The sequence below is a fragment of the Chanodichthys erythropterus genome, chromosome 1 (genome assembly GCF_024489055.1).
Source record: "Chanodichthys erythropterus isolate Z2021 chromosome 1, ASM2448905v1, whole genome shotgun sequence".
NCBI lineage: Eukaryota > Metazoa > Chordata > Actinopteri > Cypriniformes > Xenocyprididae > Chanodichthys > Chanodichthys erythropterus.
The window spans coordinates 22,062,004-22,082,195 of NC_090221.1; the positions used below are offsets into that span (position 1 = coordinate 22,062,004).

The window sequence follows — 20,192 nt, forward strand, 5'->3', positions numbered from 1 at the left end:
GTGTTACCGTTTAATGTTATGTTTTGCTAAGCGTTATGAATGAAGGCCAGTATCATTGATAGCAATGCTGATGGTGAAATTAGCAATTATAGCCATTCAAGATTACAGCAAATATTAATAGCAGAAATTAGTGTTATTTTCCCCATCCATACAAACTGATTATTTTAACCTGACAAAATGAAGGACATTAGTTTGGATTATGGGACTTAACGAGAAATTAAAATATTATATTTATCTGAATAATAATAATAAAAGACACTTTATATTAGGGTCCAATTCTCACTATTAACTACAACTTTTACTCCTAACTACTGATTATTAATAGTAAGGTAGTTAAGTTTAGGTATTGGGTAGGATTCAGGGTTGTGGAATATGGTCATGCAGAAAAGGGCCTTAATATGTGCTAAATAATAGTAAGTACTAAAACAGCCAATGTGCTAGAAATATGCATGCTAATAAGCATCTAGTTAATAGTGGAAATTGGACCCTAAAGTGTTAGCAAAAACACATTTGCTCCAATTCTTATATACTGCTCTGAAAATACCAAATATAATTTATTGTGAACAATATATAATTATACTAAAAGATAACTACAGCTATATAATGAAGCTCACAAGACAAAAAAAACATTTTATAATCTTTAATTCTTCCATAATATCCCATAAAACAATGCAAATATTTTATTTGAATTTAAAAAAAAAAAAAAAAGACTAAAGACACATGCAAACTATTTGAGAATGCTGAGTTTCCACTTGATGGTGTTTCTCATCTTAGGAGCAGTCAGGGCTTCCATGTCTGAGGAGTGAACAGGATTATTGTAGATTTAAAACAGATGACATGAATGAAACAACCTCACTGGAAGTTTCCAGTTACTCCTTACCTTGCTGAGGCACAGCGGGTCTCTGTTGCTGAAACGATGCCATAATGCTATTGGCTGTTGAATTAGGACCTGTGAGCTGGAGAGAGAAGAAACATGATTCACAAGTCTTTTAAATGTACATACGTTATGATTTCAAAATTTATGGTTCTTTTTTCATATGGGATGAAGTTAGCCAGTCATATTTAATTTTAGGTAAAATAAACAACAGCCAAGTGCAAAAAATGGGCTTTTGCAAATAAATAAAACAAGAAAGTACATTTTAGAACCTAATTCTAAGGGTTGGACAGCTATAAGACAAACGAGCATGTAAAATTCAATAGTAACATTTAAGTAACTTTGACCAAAATAGTAAATAGATTTTCAAATTTAAAATAAATATGAAAATAATACAAAAATTTTACAGAGTTCCAATAACCTCAAAAACATTTTGTATTCAAACAATACACATTATTAAAAACTTTGAGCTAAGCTGTAAAATGCTAAAACGGTTTAACGAGAGCCTGCGTGTGGTGTGTGTGACTCACTGGAGTTTGGCCCTGTTGCAGGTTCTCACTCCAGATCTCTGGAAGGGCTGTCTCCATGAGCTGCAGCAGGTCACTGTAGTTTCTCTGCAGGCTGCTGGCCGGACCATCAAACTGGAAGAGCACCAGAGCTTTTAGCAGGTTGTGAACTTCCTCTGCAGGGTCAGACAAGAACAATCATCAGTGTGAATCACGTTGTACACAAACATACAGAATACAGCTTAATAATGAAAATTATCATATTCATGTCAATTAGCCTTTCGCCGAGCCCCGCCCCCCTTAGTTACTGTTGCTTTGTCCGACAAGCCGTGGAGCTGTCACTCCACACGCAGTGAAAAATACATCGCGGAACAAAGAGGATACTGACCACACATCGACAGACAAGACAGAGCAGGTTACTTATGATATTAAACAAAGTCCCAGCTTTCGAACCGTGCAGTTATTAAAGAAATTCAAACAATAAAAACAGTTTTGTTGCTCTTTAATGTGTCGTGACCATGGTCGTAACAGATTGCTGTAGATCCTCAGCTCAACCGCTCGTAAAAACCGATCATCTCTTCCTATTAGTCCATGAAAATGAGAATGAATGTTGTTTCAAACGCAGAAAGACGTCAATACACACCATTTTTCAAGTTTAACTCCACCGAGGTTAATCTTTTAACTACTGGCTGCTTTGTCGGACAAAATGGCGGATGCGGCATTCTGATTGGTTAGATCGCTTGTCAATCAAACTCCCGGCGAAAGGTCAATTCTGTAAAGCTCTGAAGTTACATTGAGTCAAACTATGCCAAATTTAGCATTAAACTTATCCATACATTTATTGAGCTGCCTGACGCTGTCTGTGACATTGGCTTTCTGTGCACGCTTCAGATGTTTAAACTTCCCATACAGTGCGCGATGTCCCTTTAGTGTCTTCTTGTGCTTGAATATTTAAATTGGCATGCATGTGATGTTGCAGAACTGGCCCGTAAACTGTCTGGAGCATTGTTCATATTTGTTTATGTTCCTGTTCTCACAACATTGCATTGTTTGAATTCATAAAAATGTGACTGGCCAACTGGCAATTGACACCGTTTCATATACTCAGCAACGCCAATTTTTACTCTCATTTGTTGCTTGGCGAGTGTCTGACAACAGCCAGTATGCTCCACAAAGAGATCTGATCTCACCATCATTCAGTCCATCTGGGATTACATGAAGAAACAGAAAAAACTGAGACAGACTAAACCCAGAAGAACTATGGCAACGTCAACAAGCACTTTACAGCATTTTTACACAAGTGCCTAAAACTTTTCAAAGGTATAGAGGTACTTTTTTATTTTGGAGGTATAGGTTTCTTAAATTTATCTCAGATCTCCGTGTGGAGTGTACCCGCTGTTGTCAGACAAAAATCTCACTGGATTATTACAATTAATAGCAAAATGGAAATGTAACTGATATTTCCAACTGACTGTTATGTCTTCAGCTCACCTCTCATCTTATCAACAATGGTGATGATTTGAATAAGTGCGTTCAGGAGGGCGATGTCCTCGAATGGACTTCCCTCCTTCAGACTGTGTTTCTTTCCCTCTGCTTTCCTCCGATTCTTAGACGACCTCCTGCAAACAAATTTCAATTTCTACATCAGACTTGGCTTGACATTTGAGTTGCTGACACAGTTGTTGAAACATTTCAATCAGTGGTCTCAAACTCTGCTCCTGGAGGCCACTGTCCAACCAGCTCCAACACACCTGCCTGGAAGTTTCAAGTAATTCTGATTAACTGGTTCAGGTTTGTTTAATTAGGTTTGGAGATAGACTCTACAGGGCAGTGGTCCTGCAGGAGCTCAGTTTGACACCACTGACTGAAGTGAATGACAGTGTTTCTGTATTTGTGTTTGCAGTGAGGTCACTCACGATGAAATGCGAGAGTTGCTGCGGGAGTATTTTGAGCCAAGATGGCTGCCGGTCAGGACACTGCTGGCCTCCGAGTAGAGTTCAGCATCCGCACAGTCAGCACCATCCTCATCTGAAATAGAACAGGAAGAGACAGTCAGTGAGCTACAGGAAATAGTTTAAAACCAATTGTACTGATGAACATTTAATGTGATTGAGGAATACATCAAAATATATGTACACTAACATCAAATCTCTTCATTAAAAATATTCCTAAGGATGCATCCACCATCTTCAGAAAAACAAATGATATGAAAGGATATAAATACAACTTCCTGTTTACCAAATAACTCAAGTTTGGCCTTGGCTTTAAGTTCTCGGACCACAGAAAGACGGTTTTTGTGGCGGATGAACAAAACCTTCTGGGACTCTAGGAAGGACGTCTGATTACTGTGAGCTAAAGGCAACCAAGAATACAGTTAAGATGCAGCACAAAATATGATACAAAATAAACATGTCAATGCCAAGATATGATGTGATCATTTACCATCTAAAAGAGCAGACTTCAGATTTGTCTCAATGATGTCCTGTCTGTTGTACAAATAAATCTGAAATAAGGAATAAAAAGAAAAGAAGTTATGGTATACACACACACAATATACAGTATATATATACACACTATATTGCCAAAAGTATTGGGACACCCATCCAAATCACTGAATTCAGGCGTTCCAATCACTTCCATGGCCACAGGTGTAAAAAAAAATCAAGCACCTATGCGGACTGCTTCTACAAACATTTGTGAAAGAATAGGTCGCTCTCAGGAGCTCATTGAATTCAAGCATGGTAACGTGATAGGTTGCCACTTGTGCAGTCGTGAAATTTCCTCACTACCGAATATTCCACGCTCAACTGTTAGTGGTATCATAAAGTGGAAGCAATTGGGAACAACAGAAACTCAGCCACAAAGTGGTAGGCCACGTAAAATCACAGAGCGGGGTCAGCGCATACTGAGGCACACAGTGTGCAGAAGTCACCAACTTTCTGCAGAGTCAATAGCTACAGACCTCCAAACTTCATGTGGCCTTCAGATTAGCTCAAGAACAGTGTGTAGAGAGCTTCATGGAATGTTCTCTGGAGTGACGAATCATGCTTCTCTGTCTGGCAATCCGATGGACGAGTCTGGGTTTGGTGGTTGCCAGGAGAACAATAGTTGCCTGACTGCATTGTGCCAAGTGTAAAGTTTGGTGGAGGGGGGATTATGGTATGGGGTTGTTTTTCAGGGGTTGGGCTCGGCCCCTTAGTTCCAGTGAAAGAAACTCTTAATGCTTCAGCATACCAAGACATTTTGGACAATTTCATGCTCCCAACTTTGTGAGAACAGTTTGGGGATGACCCCTTGCTGTTCCAACATGACTGCGCACCAGTGCACAAAGCAAGGTCCATAAAGACATGGATGAGTGAGCTTGGTGTGGAGGAACTTGACTGGCTGCACAGAGTCCTGACCTCAACCCGATAGAACACCTTTGTAATGAATAAGAGCGGAGACTGTGAGCCAGGTCTTCTCGTCAACATCACTGCCTGACCTCAAAAATGCGTTTCTAGAAGATTGGTCAAAAACTCCCATAAACATACTCCTAAACCTTGTGGAATGCCTTCCCAGAAGAGTTAAAGCTTTTATAGCTGCAAAGGGTAGGCCAACTCCATATTAAACCCTACAGATTAAGAATGGGATATCATTAAAGTTCATGTGCACGTAAAGGTCCCAAAACTTTTGGCAATATAGTGTGTGTATATATGCACACTACGTGGAAAAAGCAAACCACCTTCTCGCAAGTAAAGTTTTGATTGATGTGGATTATAATCAAGGTAAAGAAGATAGCAGCCAGTGACATACAGGAGTCCTACAGTAAGCACGAGTTTGTTGTATGTGTGCTTTCGACACACTGATCGCACACTGTATTTATGCACAGACACATTTCAGTATATTCACTACATTGTTTCCACACACATTCTGGATAATGTTTTTATCGGTCACGTTATGTGCATGTTGGCGTGTTAGGTAATTCTGAATGGATCCGTGTACTGTAGTAGGGCATATAATATCTGGTCAAAGCATTAACTTGAGGTTTTTTTTTGGCATCTCCATGTGGTTCTGCTCAGTATCGCAACTTCACATGTCTAAAATATAAACAAGCTCTTTGCTGTTGCACTGTATACATACTGTACACTGAATTCTGAAAAGTTTTGTTCTGTAATATTTTCTTTGGTGTGCAAAAATTTGTGAATTATATGGACTCCTTATATCACTTGGTAATTTGGTGTCTTTTTGGAGTCTCCAAGTGTCCATTTTTAGAAAGACACCTCAATTGACCTTAACAATAATAAACATTAAAATCTGATAATAATAAATGGTAAAGAAGGACACACATAAAAGAACAGGCTCACCAATCTCAGTGCTTCTTCCCATGCAGCTCCCTGTATCAGAGCAGATATTGCTTCCTCACAGTCCTGACAACAAACAGACATTAGCACAGCAGACAACATTCTTGCAGAATCTTTTTTTAAGCAATGGAGAACAGAATGACTATGTCTATAAAATATACCTTAGCATACTGCTCCAAACACAGGGCGGCTTCTCTGTGCCTTCTGGCCTCCAGAAGTTTCTCTGAAAACATTAGACATACAAGATGGCTAACGGATATTCATAATCTCAGTAAGAAACATGGATGCACAACAGAAATGTCTACCTGCCAGGTCTCGGGCTAGCAGTGCCAGCTGTTCTGGTGGCAATGGGATGTGTGTTGCCACGGCGAGGGCATGTCTCCAGCTCGTACAGCTGACGAAGGCCTGCAGGGCACGGGCCGTCTCTCCACATCTCCATAGTAACAGTCCTGCCTGCTCCGCCTGCTGCTGCTCAACAAGATGCTCTCCATAGGCCACGCTAAGGGTCTGATGACATCATAGGGGTCAAGATCATGTCAGCATTGCTATTTAAAGTTAATTTATTAATAAAAGTCATGGGGCAGTGTTGACAGGTTTCAGTACTCCTGATTCTGTCTGTGCAGCAGTGCGATCTAAGTGTGTGCGTGTGTGTGCGCGCTTCAATGAAAGCAGCATGGTGATTAAACTGACTTGGAACTAGGGTTGTCACAATACCATAAACATATCTTACAATAATATACCAGATGAAGCATCGCAATATCAAGTAGTATATCAAAATACCATGCAGTATTGTGATAATTCACAAATCAAATCTACAAAATTAACCAAAATGTAAATGAAAACAGAATACTTTATAAATAAGAATGAATAACTGGGTACTGTCACCAATCACAATAAATCAGTGTAAACAAAATCCATCTTAGCACTGCAGAAGTGGCACAGAAGCTGCATCTGAAGTGACATGTAGATGTATTTTCTCTGAGGGTTTAGTGCTGCTTAGGTGGTATTAATGCATTTAAACTGCAATTACAATTGCATAAAACATAATGTAATGAGATTATTTTAAATATAAAACCCTGAATATAGAAATATGAAATGTTGGAAAAAATGAAATGATAGGTCTGCATTTAAATGGGAAACTAAAACCGCCAGTAAGTCTTAATGATTGAGAAACATCATTCAAATGATTCAATCAAAAAGCTGATTTATTTAGGAATGAAGCAAGTGATTGTTTTTATGAATGGCTCAGTGAATCACTGATTTGCTCTATTTGTTCAGAAACACAGATTAATTCAGAAACTTAACAAAACACAGCTGCTCAGAGAAGTGCAACCATTCTACTTTCTTTAGAACTATTTTCGTAGATGAAACCTGAGTGAAAACATCAATATTGACAATGTTGTGTCTAAACGGTCATTTCATAAATTGTTTATTGAACTGATGTATTAAATCGATCACATTTGCAATTGTGCTGATTGCAGAAAGGTAGCGGAAAGACTCTCTTGTAAATGTTCTTGCATACATGCATGTTCAAATGAACATTTTAAATAGTGTCCCTGCTGCATATACAACATTACTTACAGTACTACCATATTGATACAGATACCACCGTTTAAAAAAAAATACAGTGGCATCGCCAGAATTGTGAAGCTTTAGTATTGCGAAACTAACGTAGTACCGATATACCACGCAACCCTACTTGGAGTTACCTGCGCATTAAATGGTTTTATTGCACACCTTCCAACCAATCAGAATAGAGTATTCAGACAGACCATGGTGTAAAAATATACACACAACGGATTTCAGTGAAAAATGTTACAAATATAAAAATATGGACCATCTATAAAACTTGCCTTGTATTGCTCACTGTCTGAAGGATAGAGCTCAAGAGCATCACTGTACAGTTTCTGATCCTTCACCAAGTTTAACAACTCTGTGAAGTGTTCTTCACCTGGAAAATATGAGGTAGAACAAGAGAACTAAACAGAGAGACAACAGAAGATTTTTGGTGATGTATTCACTTGGCACATCCTACTAGGCCCTTACCACACTTGCTGAGGTGATGTAAGGCCTTCCTGTATCTTTTGAGGTGTTTATCGATAGTGTAGCGCTGGTAGTTAAGCTCCATGGTTTTCAGCATGTTCAGGAAGGGCAGGTACTCTTTAGGGTCCTACATGGTTGAGAAGAAATAATGATAAACCACTGCGAAACAGTGTACAACACAGACGTGTGTTTAAACTAGATTAATCTCATTATCAAAAAAGCGGTTTACCCTGAAACTGCCTTTTATAATGTGTTATGAAACAATGTCAGTCAGCTAATGCCCCATTTCTATTTTTAATGTGTTGTATATTCATTTTATAATATCAAATAATATAAAATAAAATTATACATGGCTGCTTATGTGTGAAATGTGAATTTTATTCATTATGTATTTAAAGAATTGCATTTGTCCATTTTATAATATAATAAAAATCTAACATGGTGATATAATATAATATATACTAACAGTTTAAGAGTGGGTATCTTTTGACTGACCTTCTGAGATTTTTCAGCCACCATGAGCACAAGGTCAAAATCGTAGGTGCCGAGGGAGTGCTCATACAGCTCATTCACGTTGACGAGGAAAAGAAGATACTTTAGAGCTTCCTCTGCGTTCACACAGTTGGAGCCACTGGGTGGGTTCACTAACCACAAAAGCACACAGGTGTAACAGACACATAATTAAACATGTTTGTTTAGTGGGCTTGAGTGAACTGAGGCTCACCTCGCAACTCATGGACCTTCTGTAGAGCGATTTCCAGTTCTGGTGCAGTTTTTTTCACGTGTGATGTAAGAATACATAAACAATATCTGTGCAGAGATAAAAAGCATCTCAGAGGAGGAAGAACAGAGCTTGGCATGCACTGTGTGTGAAATGTAATCTAATGTTATTTGGAATCAAAAAAGGAAGTAAAAGGCTGTACTATACTTCCTGAAATTTATTAAAACATAAGTAACATTTATAACTGAGGAACTGACTTCTGTGGGTCGAGAGTCTCCATTGTGGACCGCAAAGCATCACAGACGATGTCCACCTTCTTTCCTCCTTTACCTGAAGCAGAACTGGAGTCTGAGCGTAAAGGACTTGGGTACATTGTTGTGGTGGTGTCTTCCTCTCTAAGAATGACAAATTATTTAAATTAATAGATAAATCATGAAAACAACACCAAAAGAGATTTAATCAATGCTTTTGTATTAAAGACTTACTTGAGTTCAGTGAGAAACAGGTTGATGTGGTTGATTGAGTCAATCTGTTTCAGGAACATCTCAATGTTGTCAAGAAACACCTGTGAGAGGAATCATGGGATAGAGGTGGAGGGCAGTGGTGTTACTCATTTAGTACTATTCTCTGAAAGGAAATGCATTTCCTTCCTAGCAGAGGTCCGGACAATACTTTTTTGGAACAGTTATACACTTCCATCGGGGCAGCCATAGTACTTTGTAAAAGAAAAAACCCTAAGCATTCAAAATAATCATCAAATATGAGAATCTTGGGTCCCAAGAGCCAAAGCAGTGGACTAAGAATTTTGACCAATATTTACCAAAAAAAAGTAAATATTTATCCTAACTGGATATGAATATAAAAAGGGTTAAATCAGATGTTTAATCAGGCTATTTGTTTTTTTCTTTTCTTTTTTTAGACATCTACATGTATGGCAAATAGAAGGCCTTGGGATTGAGAAAACATTCTGGGGTGTGGGGTTTACCTCCATAAATGCATGGACCATTTTTATAGTTTGCTAAAAGGAATAAGCCAGGCTTCTAAAAACAAAACAAAAAATGTACATAGTCTATTAATCAAAACTCTCATCATGAGCAGTTTTTTGCCTTCCCTTGCATCTCTAAATATCCTCCATATTATAACACTGTTTATTATGAAATGCACTTAATATGCTCATTATTAATACTAAATGTATGGGTAGAAAAAAAGGTCTAAAGGCACCATGCATTAACTTGTCACAAACCTGGTTTAGTTAAATGGTAAGAGTATAAAAATAATTGTATTTGCTGCATTCTTGTTTTCTGCATAGTTTTAGCTGAAGTGTCTATTTTGCTGCTCACCAAGTTGTTAACATAAGTGCATCATCTGCAGCTCTTGATGTGGCACTTTACATCTTGAGAGAGAATCAACACGCACAGAGCGCAAAAGGATTGAATGAAGCGCATTTGGATAAAAATATTAGATGATGTAACGCCGAAAGATCATCACCATGAATGGCCCTGAGTGCTTGTGCAGCACAACAACAGCTCTGTTGTTGTGACATGCTGCTCACTTTAAACTGTAGAAACATTAAAATGGCGCAATTATGTCCAATGATCTGGATGGAAACAAGCCAGGGATTAGAACCGGACCGCGGTCCACCATTTGAATACCACGGGTGTAGAAGAATGGATTATGACATTACTGTAAAAGGAAATGACATCAGAGTGAGGTCACTCACAGAGGGATTGTGGTCATAAATGAGGTTGAGGTTGATCCTCAGCTTCCTCATGCACTCGAAAGCATCTTTAAATCTGAGACTGAAACAAACAAAACATTAAAATGATTCAAATAAATTCAAACCAGGTTCACTTAAATTCAGTTCCTAATTTTTTTTCAACAAATTTAAAATAATATATGTACATTTTAAAATGTTAATACAATACATTATGAATAAAATATTTTTTTTTTATGTAGAAATAACATTTTTTTTTAATGTAAAAATACCTATCAAGCCATTTTCTGAGCTGAGCAAGTACAAGAGCCCGATGATGAATGGTTTCCAGGTTCCCTCGTGGCATCTAACACACAACAACAAAAATATTTAAAAACACACCACAAAAAATTCCAAAATAACCAAAAACAGACATGCATCCACCTACAACCATACATATACAATACAAATAGACTTTTTATTGGAGAAAATGTAAATGGTGCTTGCCCACGAAAACTTGACACCACAATGCCAGGATGCTACGGTTTCTAGGTGTTATCAGTTTTTAGCAATGCAGTTGCTAGGGTATTTGCTTACTGCTCAAAAGATCCCACCACCAAAGTATCTATAACAATCTGATCCTTAAATGTGGCTCAGATCCCATGTAATTTTTTTCCTAGAAAAATAATTACATAACTACATTGTGGAAAAAATCACTTTGTTCACCTGCAGTATGAGTCTGGTGTCCTGGGGAACCACAGAAACGATACGAGAGCCTCGTTCCACCTTTCTTACAGTCTCATCATTCTGATTGACATCTGAGCTCAGAGCAGACTGCAGACCTATGCAGGGACACCAGTAACATCATGCATGCATAATTACATTAATGTATCCCTAAATTTATTTAAAACACTGTTCAAAAGTATAGGGTCGGTATGATTTTTTTTTTAAAGAACTTAATACTATTATTCAGCAAGGATGCATTAAACTGATCAAAAGTGAAAGTAAAGACATTTATTACTTGTATTTTGAAACAAATGAACTTTATATTCATCAAAGAATCCTGAAAAGATAAATGTATCTCAGTTTCCACTAAAATATTAAGCAGCACAAATGCTTTCATCATTAAAAATAATAAAATAATAAATGTTTCACAGGAATAAATTACAATTTATAATATAAAATATACAAAAATATACTATATATATATATATATATATATATATATATATATATATATATATATATATATATATATATATATATATATATATATATATACTATTTTGCAATATTATTGTTTTTACTGTATTTTCCATCAAATAAATGCAGCCTTGGTAAGCATAAGAGACTTCTTTCAAAACAAAAATCTTACCAAACCCCAAACTTTAAACAGTAGTTTATATTTATTATAATATATATATTAATATATTTTACATATTTTTTTGTCTTTAATGTCTTCACATGTACCTTTAACAGAAAGCATGCTTAGGTTGAGACAGTGACACATATGAGAGTGTGTGGTGAGCAGGAGGAAGTCGTCATAAACTACAAATGAGGAGATATTGGAAGCCACCTGTGGAAGTGAAACTCTGATGAGATTTATAGCCAATATTTTGTCACCAACACAAGAAATGTAATGCAGTTTATATTCTTGTAATCATTTCTTGGGATCCTAAAGCCAGGGACACACTAAGCCGACGGCCATTGTCGTTGTGGTTAGAGCCATTAGGTCTAGTTGGACAGCATCTGTTTTTTGTTTTTTGGCTGAATCAGCATGTAGAATCGGGCAGTCAGTGAGAGAGAGAACTCTGATTGGCTACTTAGTTTAGAGAACGAGTCAGTGCACGAGAATAAGAGCAAAAGTGAAAAGCGAGCAAAGAAGTCATGACGGCACAGACAGAAGGCTGTTCTAATTTTACGTCATCTTACCTGAGCATTCTACTGCACAAATATTTTCATAGTAACATGAGAGGAGTGGAATAAAGAATGTGATCAGCATTATTGATATTCAAATAGGTAAGCAAGCTTTGTTTATGGTTTGTATAACTGCAGTCTTAGTTCCGCTTTCCATTTTTGAATGACAAATATATCTGCATAATAGACAACTATCTCCTTTAAACGCAGGCGCAGATCTTTGGCATCGGTTTTGTGTGTCCCTACCCTTACACCTACCAGCGAGTCACCGATGTAGAGGTGTGATCTCTCAGTGAGGCCTATCAAATATTCCTATTAAAAGACAAATTAATATGAAGCATTTATGGTAATTTAAGGACAAAGCATGACTGAAAAATGAGTTTTGGGTGGAGAATATATATTTACTTCTCCATTGAGGGAACACAGTGCCGTCTGAACACAAGGCCGGGGAAAGTTGATGGTATTGCCAGTAGAATCCTTCCATTCAGTTAGACTGAGCTCTGAAGATTCTGTATGGAATATTCTAGCATTAATAGTCTCTATATGTGTCATTAAATTATTCATTTTCAAATTACATTAAAAATAAAAACAAAAGACAAGTGATTAAACATGAATTGTGTAGTAGCCAAATTCCAGTTCCTGTCATAATTAATGAACTGACTGACCCATAATAAGTTTCCGGATCTGTCCATCTTCAAGTTGCAGGGCCACAGTGCCATTTCTGAGGCTGTGGCATAAGCTGATCACATGACCATCCACAGGAACTTCTGACCTGAGAAATGACCAACATCACGAATTTAAGAAAAGGCACTGCAAAAAGTGCAGTTTAAAAAATTCACAAGTTTAAATAATTCTCAGCCCCTGAGCTCATGTCTATGCTTGTTAGATCACTCTGTCTTTGTGTGAGCTACACTGAATACAAATGTGAACAAGACCAGAGTATTTAGTTATTGTAGCGGCAGTACCTGATCTCCAGCGTGTCCTTGGGGTCCTGGCTGTCTGATGGGGTGAGTTTCAACAGGCGTGTCAAGCTTCCTCCGTGGGCCACAGCCAAAAACAAATCTTCACTAAGCCACAGCAGCAAGCGCAGCGTCAGAGGTTCTTCCTGATCCACGGCGACCCTACAGTCAGAGTAGCTTTATCATCATTTTAGCTCTTTACAGCACACAGTGAAAATAAAACAGAGTTCCTCCAGGACCATGGTGCTACATAATACAAACATTGGATACAGCACTACAAAACTAAACTGTACAAAATGAAATTATATTAAACAGACTAAACAAAAGAGTTAAATAAGAGCTAAACAAAAGGAACTGAAAATAAGAGCTACATAAGATGATAATAAAAGACAAGGCACAGTAGTGGGGAGTTTTAAATGTAATACACATCTGCAATTCTGCATCAGTACACCGAATACACAGAATGTTACACGGTAGTGCTCAATAAATCTGCTTGCCTGACTGAAAGGCAGCAGAGACATTAGTAAAAAAAAATAAATAATAATCCATAGTACTCAAGCACGTCTTAAAAATATTTGATAGTTTTGCACTTAAGTCACTTAAATTTGTCCAAAAAAATTAAAAAATACAGCTGCATTAAAATATACAACAAATGTAATATATTGTACACTACCATTCAAAGGTTTGACATCAGAACTTTTTTTAAGAAATAAATACTTTTATTCAACAAAGAATGCCTTACAGATCAAAAGCGACAGTTCTTTTGAACTTTCTATTCATTAAAGAATGAAAAAATTAGTTTTCATAAAAACATTAAGCAGGAAATTTGCTTTTTAAAATAAAATAAAATAAAATAAAATAAAATAAAATAAAATAAAATAAAATAAAATAAAATAAAATAAAATAAAATAAAATAAAATAAAATAAAATAAAATAAAATAAAATAAAATAAAATAAAATCCCAGGTATGCTGTGCTTGTTTTTAGGGCTGCACAATTTGATTAAATATATCAATTTAATAATAAAACAATATATAAAAATAATATTAACAATAACAATAATTATTTTTATTACTTAATATATAAAAAAGTAAATAAGAAATATAATAAGAAAACATTAGTTTATTATTCCACTATTGCCCTTAAATCACTTAAATTTGTCCCAAAAAATTAAAAAAAAAAAAAATACAGCTGCATTAAAATATATAATAAATGTAATATATTGTACACTACCATTCAAAAGTTTGACATCAGAACTTTTTTTAAGAAATAAATACTTTTATTCAACAAAGAATGCCTTACAGATCAAAACCGACAGTTCTTTTGAACTTTCTATTCATTAAAGAATGAAAAAATATAAGTAGTTTTCACAAAAACATTAAGCAGGAAATTTGCTTTTTAAACATTGATTAGAAGAAAGCTGAAAATTAGTTTCTTAAGCATCAAAGCAGCATTTTAGAATTATTTCTGAAGGAAACTCAAAATTATCCTGTACCTGTATGTCTTTCTTAAGACTAATGGTGCGGTAATGACTTTAAAGCCAGGAACTCTGGGTACACCTCCATTTTCAACTCCACCACCTGTACAAATTCAAGTGGGAAATCCTACATAACATGATATTGAAGTTTCAAATTCAGATATAAGTTTCAAATTCGAGTGTGTGACTCACCTTCACTGTATACATAAATATGCCCATCGGCTGTGAGAGCTGCAAGCTCATTGGTCCTCTGGGCTTGAGAATGGAAGGTGACCAAGTTGACAGGAACAGGAAGTTGAAGTTCAAATGCACACATAGGTGGAGGGATCACACACTGGCGGAATGTTGTCAAGAGAATTTTATCTGCAAAACACGTTAGTTAAACACTGAAATCATTTACTTCAATCATCAATTGTTAGACTTTACCTTATGCCTTGTTTACTAAACAAATGAAAAACAAATTTCAGAGATTCGTCAATTAATCAAAAGTTGGACAATGGCCGTGCCTACCTCCATCAATCACTGCCACATTGGCGTTGTCATGGCAATCATTGCCATTGCTGCGCTGAGTGCTCCAGCCCCAGTCGTAGGTGTAGCTGGCCCATCCTCGAGTCAGGAGGTGGAGCCGCAAGGGCTTCTCCGGATCCCAACACACACATGCCGGAGCCCTGAGGGGCTCATTGCCGAAATGCAAACTTTGCTTTAGATACCAGTGATAATTCCCAACCGTCCACAGCTGAACTGTGAAAGAAATGGGTCAGAGGTTTAAAACAAAGCCCTAACCCTAATAATGAGTATTATCACAAGGGCTGAATGATTTTGGGGGGGTGGGGGAATGTAAGAATGATTTTCCTGATAAAAATTTGATTTCGATAAAATAAAATAATAAAATAAAATAAAATAAAATAAAATAATAAAATAAAATAAAATAAAATAAAATAAAATAAAATAAAATAAAATAAAATAAAATAAAATAAAATAAAATAAAATAAAATAAAATCCCAGGTATGCTGTGCTTGTTTTTAGGGCTGCACAAGTTGATTAAATATATCAATTTAATAATAAAACAATATATAAAAAATAATATTAACAATAACAATAATTATTTTTATTACTGAATATATAGAAACAGTAAATAAAAACAAAATAAGAAATATAATAAGAAAACAATAGTATATTATTCCACTGTAAAATAAAAAAAAACAGAAAACAAAACAAAAATAATATAAAAAACAAAAATAATATAATAATAATGCTTTTATATTACATTACAAAACTAATATTTATGGTTGTCTGAAGTTCTTCTTATTACAAATATGGGAAGATGATTGGAACATGTTGCTTTCCAAAATGCATGTTAAAGTGACTCAAAAGTGACGATGTGAGACAATGAAAACACTGGCAGATAATGACTAACATGTAAAAACACCCTGAAACATGCATTGCATATATTTATTTAATTAAATCAGCCTTTGTGATGTGATAATCACACTAAGCAATTTTAATCAGCACCACTGATTATTACTGGCCCCAACACTGAATATGCAAAACAGTTTGATTTGCATCATACTGTATGTGTTGGGAGTGTTCTCTCCAGGCTTCAAGTCCTCCATCCAAACACCCAGTACAGTAGAGTCACTGTTCCACAGCAGCTCCTTCACCTGAAAAACACACAAACCATTTTTATATTCACTCCCCATGATTAATAGCTTGAATCTTTAAAAAAAATAAAATAAATCACATATAGAGGAGTTAATATCTACCTTGGCCTGGTCCTTTCCAAAAGGCAGAGTAAAATCTCCATGCAACAGTCCGTTCTTTTCCATAAACACCACACTGTGTTTGTTAGGGTGCCGTTGTGTGGAAGCGATCAGGCTGCCAGAGGGTCTACAAGAAAAATACACTTCAGATCTAACAGCACTTTAAAGGGTTACTTCATCCAAAAACGAAAATTCTGTCATTAATTACTGACTCCCATTTTGCTTTAAACCAGCAAGACCTTCGTTCATCTTTGGAACACAAATTAAGATCTTTTTGATGAAATCTATCTAGCTATCTGAAGCTATCTGGCCTATTAAACTATCTGGTATTAAAAGACATCATTAAAATAGTCCATGTGACTACAGTGGTTCAACCACAATATTATGAATCGCAAGGAACTGCTTTTTGTGCGCAAAAAACCCACAAAAATAATGACTTTGTTCAACAATTTCTTATTTCCCATGTCAGTTTCCTACGCTGATCACATAATAAACACAGTGCAACGCTTCCATGTTCTATGTCAGAACGGCGACTCAGTATTGGCCGACGCAGTTCAAGTGAGCAGCATGATGTATGCGTGTAAGGCTGACACAGAGGCTGGCCAATAATGAGTCGCCATTCTGACGTAGAACACAGAAGCGCTGCACTGTGTGTACTATGTGATCAGTGTAGGAGACTGACATGGGAGAGAAGAAATTCGTTATTTTTGTTTATTTTTGAGCACAGAAAGTATTCTCGTAGCTTCATATTACGGTTGAACCACTGTAGTCACGTGGACTATTTTAAACAATGTCTTTACTACCTTTCTGGGCCTTGAAAGTTGTGTTGCAGTCTCTCAAAGGCCAGAGATTTTATGCATTTCATCAAAAATATCTTAATTTATGTTCCAAAGATGAGTTCTGAGTAATGAATGACAGTAATTAATGGGTGAACTAACTAAGCCTTTAATTGATAATGACTGATAATGAAATAACAGGTATAAAGTGTGGGAAATGGCATAATTTCACTTTCCCTAAATGATTTAAAAAATTAAAGACATTCAGAATATCTTACTTCCAGCAGAGCGGGTGTTCCAGACCATTAACAACCTCGCTGGTGGCCTGCAGGACACATTCTCGGTTCCAGATGCGAACCTTTCGAGCACCTGAAACAAAAAAGCAGCTATATTTTAACAGTCACAAACATTTGCCATGTAACAATAACAGTAAAAAGGGAAATTCTCACCAGTATTCAGACAAACAGCACTGACGGCAAAGAACTGCCCATCGCCACGCCAAGTGATTCTTGGCTTCCTGTCGTCCCACGGCAGGGCAGGCTGCACTTCCTGTGAAAGTGGATCAGAACTAGGTGAGAAGAATCATAGTGAAAACCGGTCGAAATGCCAATGGTCTCCTGATGATCCTCAGCTCAGTATCATACTTGCTGGGTGCAGTGGGTTGGTTTGGTAAAACAGAACAATACTAAACACAACAAAACTTACTACTGCTTTGCGCTGAGCAGCCTGCTTGCCTTCAGAGCCATGAAACTGAGTCTCCTTCTTCCCCCAACCAACTGTGATGAACTTATCTGATGCACAGAAGCAAAATCACCAATCAGGCACTATATCTGCTCATATGTAGTGAACACAAGTCACCTGCATGAAAGCATGACATTAAGCATTAAATAAAAACTTGTATTAGCTATACCTTCGCCAAAGTCATCCTGATTGATTGCAACCTCAGTTATTGGCTCAAAGTCCTTGGTCATCATGATAATGGTCTCCTGACCTGATATGCCATATTAGACACAAATGGACACAATGCAAAATGTCATTATTATGCACTTCTAAAAAGAACTAATTGAGTTGCACAGAAATATGATGAGAGGCAGGGTTATTACAGTTAAAAAAAATATATAGTTAACATTGTTAGAGTATCTCGATGATTCGAAAATAACATTGCTAGAGATACAGACCTGTGGTCAGAGTCACCAATTCCTGGTCTGGGCTCCAAGTCATACCGGTTAGACCACTGTCCACACTGCCAACACACTCCAACTGTGAAACAGAAATTATTAAAGCACAGTAAGAGCATGTTTTATAAAATCATTTTAAATGTAAGAGTATTTAGATCAAATGAATGATCACCTGACTGGTGTTGAGGTTGTAGAGAATGACATCACCATTGGCAGTGGCCACACACACGGACTCCTGATCTGGCAGATCTTGTATCGCCACTACAAGTCCACTACCATCCTCTGGGAGATAGTCATCTGTCGTCAGTGAAACCTCTTTATAAACCTATGAAAGCACATTATATATTAAGATTAATGTATAGCTATTTGGACTAGACACTTGAAGTCAGTCAGTCAGTCTTCTGGGGTTTGAACCCATATGGAAACTTAAAGGGCTAGTTTACCCAAATATGAAAATTCTGTCATTATTTACTCACCCTCACATTGTTTTAAACATGTAAGACTTTCGTTAAACTTCAGAACACAAATGAAGATATTTTTAATAAAATCAAAACCATACGCAACTACCACTTTGACGCTTAAAAAGTTCATAAAGAGATTGTAGAACTAATCCATATGAATTGAGCAGTTTAGACCAAATTTTCTGAAGAGACACAATGGCTTTATATGATAAACAGATTTAATGTAGGCTTTTATTCACATATAAACGTTGATCAGAGAACATAAACAGACTTTCTGGAGCATCAAAGTGGTAGTTAAATAGCTGGACAGAAATCTCTCAGATTTTTTCATTTTTGGGTGAACTAACCCTTTCATTTTAATCTAGAAATACCTCTCCACTCCGTGGGTCGTACTCTGTGATGGCAAGTTCGGAGGCCACCAGCACTGTTCCAGCCTCGCTTCTGATGGAGAAACACTGTGGGGATCCCGGGATTGGAAGATCCACACATCTGAAGCGCTGCAGCAGACTGAGGTTTCTCATTTTGGGTGGATGCTTTCATAAAGATGAGATCTGAAACAACTGTGCAGTTTTTGAATTTTGTACTGATTGATTTGATTAAACAGATACCAATGTATGCTAGAGATTGTTGGTCACTTCCCTTTACTAAAAAAATAAAGTTTGTCCAGACTTTTAAATGGTAGTGTATGCCATGGTATGGTATTAAGTGATTACTAAATTCATGTATCATGGTATTTACATGGTAACTCGAGAAAAACAAACACATGATATATGTCTAAAAAACATGTTATTGCCATAGTGCAAATACAACACATGGTTGTAATTTCTCAATACTGTGCTATCAAACTGGATAAAATATATCTGTTTAAATAAATAACAAGTTCTTCTTTATCCAGTAAATAACATATTTCAATACGAGAATAATTTATAGGACTATAAAATGGAAACGCTGACTTTCAGTCTGTCTTTATTATGGCACAAAATCAACACAGTCAATGTCTAAAAGAAGTACGTTACGCAGCAAACGCTGCTGTTTTTCATATATAAAAACACAACGATCAGTTACACTTACATTGTTGTGTTTGTATTCCTTTCTATATAAGGTAAATTATCATTTGTAGCATATCCATTCACAACACATGCTCGATGTTGTCAGTGAAGCCTCTGACATCGTAGAAAAAGTGGAGCTGTGTAGTGACATGAACAGATGCGCACTCTACCGTCGTGGAGGAAGCAATCGGGACGTCATCGGTTAAAAAACAAAGCCAGCGATTCGGAACCACATTCCCCAAAAGACTTATAGGCACTATTTTCGATTTAGTGTTATAAAATAAGGGTGTAATAATCTCATGACTCTTAGGTCAGTTTATTTAAGCCATGATTAGTCTTAGTAAATAATACAGTTTGCATTTACTTTATAAACAATACTATTTTTGGCTGCAAACGTTTCAACATGAAATTTATTGCATGTGTTTATTGACAAAACTGT

At 36.5% G+C, this 20,192-nt stretch overlaps 1 protein-coding gene across 2 annotated transcripts; it reads right to left on the reverse strand.

Annotated features, from left to right (window-relative positions):
* Nucleotides 1-625: 625 nt before the first annotated feature.
* On the reverse strand, nucleotides 626-19,908 carry elp1 (elongator acetyltransferase complex subunit 1). Of its 2 annotated transcripts, none has more exons than XM_067390031.1 (37): nucleotides 19,776-19,908; nucleotides 19,076-19,255; nucleotides 18,416-18,568; nucleotides 18,244-18,325; nucleotides 17,976-18,056; nucleotides 17,771-17,856; nucleotides 17,515-17,614; nucleotides 17,344-17,434; nucleotides 16,293-16,416; nucleotides 16,100-16,190; nucleotides 15,040-15,270; nucleotides 14,722-14,892; nucleotides 14,548-14,632; nucleotides 13,060-13,215; nucleotides 12,760-12,866; nucleotides 12,500-12,603; nucleotides 12,353-12,406; nucleotides 11,648-11,753; nucleotides 10,904-11,019; nucleotides 10,471-10,544; nucleotides 10,205-10,283; nucleotides 8,970-9,049; nucleotides 8,742-8,879; nucleotides 8,488-8,573; nucleotides 8,259-8,407; nucleotides 7,767-7,890; nucleotides 7,574-7,671; nucleotides 6,026-6,227; nucleotides 5,882-5,943; nucleotides 5,724-5,786; nucleotides 3,823-3,883; nucleotides 3,619-3,732; nucleotides 3,297-3,408; nucleotides 2,872-2,999; nucleotides 1,405-1,556; nucleotides 881-956; nucleotides 626-795 (listed from the first exon to the last, which is right to left on the reverse strand). In XM_067390031.1, exons 2-37 carry the CDS (start codon nucleotides 19,223-19,225, stop codon nucleotides 728-730), a joined length of 3,954 nt encoding a protein of 1,317 aa, XP_067246132.1. In that variant the 5' UTR covers nucleotides 19,226-19,255; nucleotides 19,776-19,908; the 3' UTR covers nucleotides 626-727. The 2 variants fall into 2 exon arrangements, with proteins under 2 accessions (XP_067246132.1, XP_067246140.1); XM_067390039.1 differs by having other exon boundaries at nucleotides 19,076-19,264; nucleotides 19,776-19,872.
* Between the last annotated feature and the right edge of the window lie 284 nt (nucleotides 19,909-20,192).

Excerpts from the sequence above, each read along its gene's own strand:
- elp1 (XM_067390031.1), bottom strand. The coding sequence starts at position 19,225 with ATGAGAAACCTCAGTCTGCTGCAGCGCTTCAGATGTGTGGATCTTCCA. Across the intron at positions 18,057-18,243 it reads ATTGGTGACTCTGACCACAG|GTCAGGAGACCATTATCATG; the intron begins GTCTGTATCTCT and ends ATGGCATATCAG. Across the intron at positions 1,557-2,871 it reads CATTGTTGATAAGATGAGAG|AGGAAGTTCACAACCTGCTA; the intron begins GTGAGCTGAAGA and ends CTGACCCTGCAG.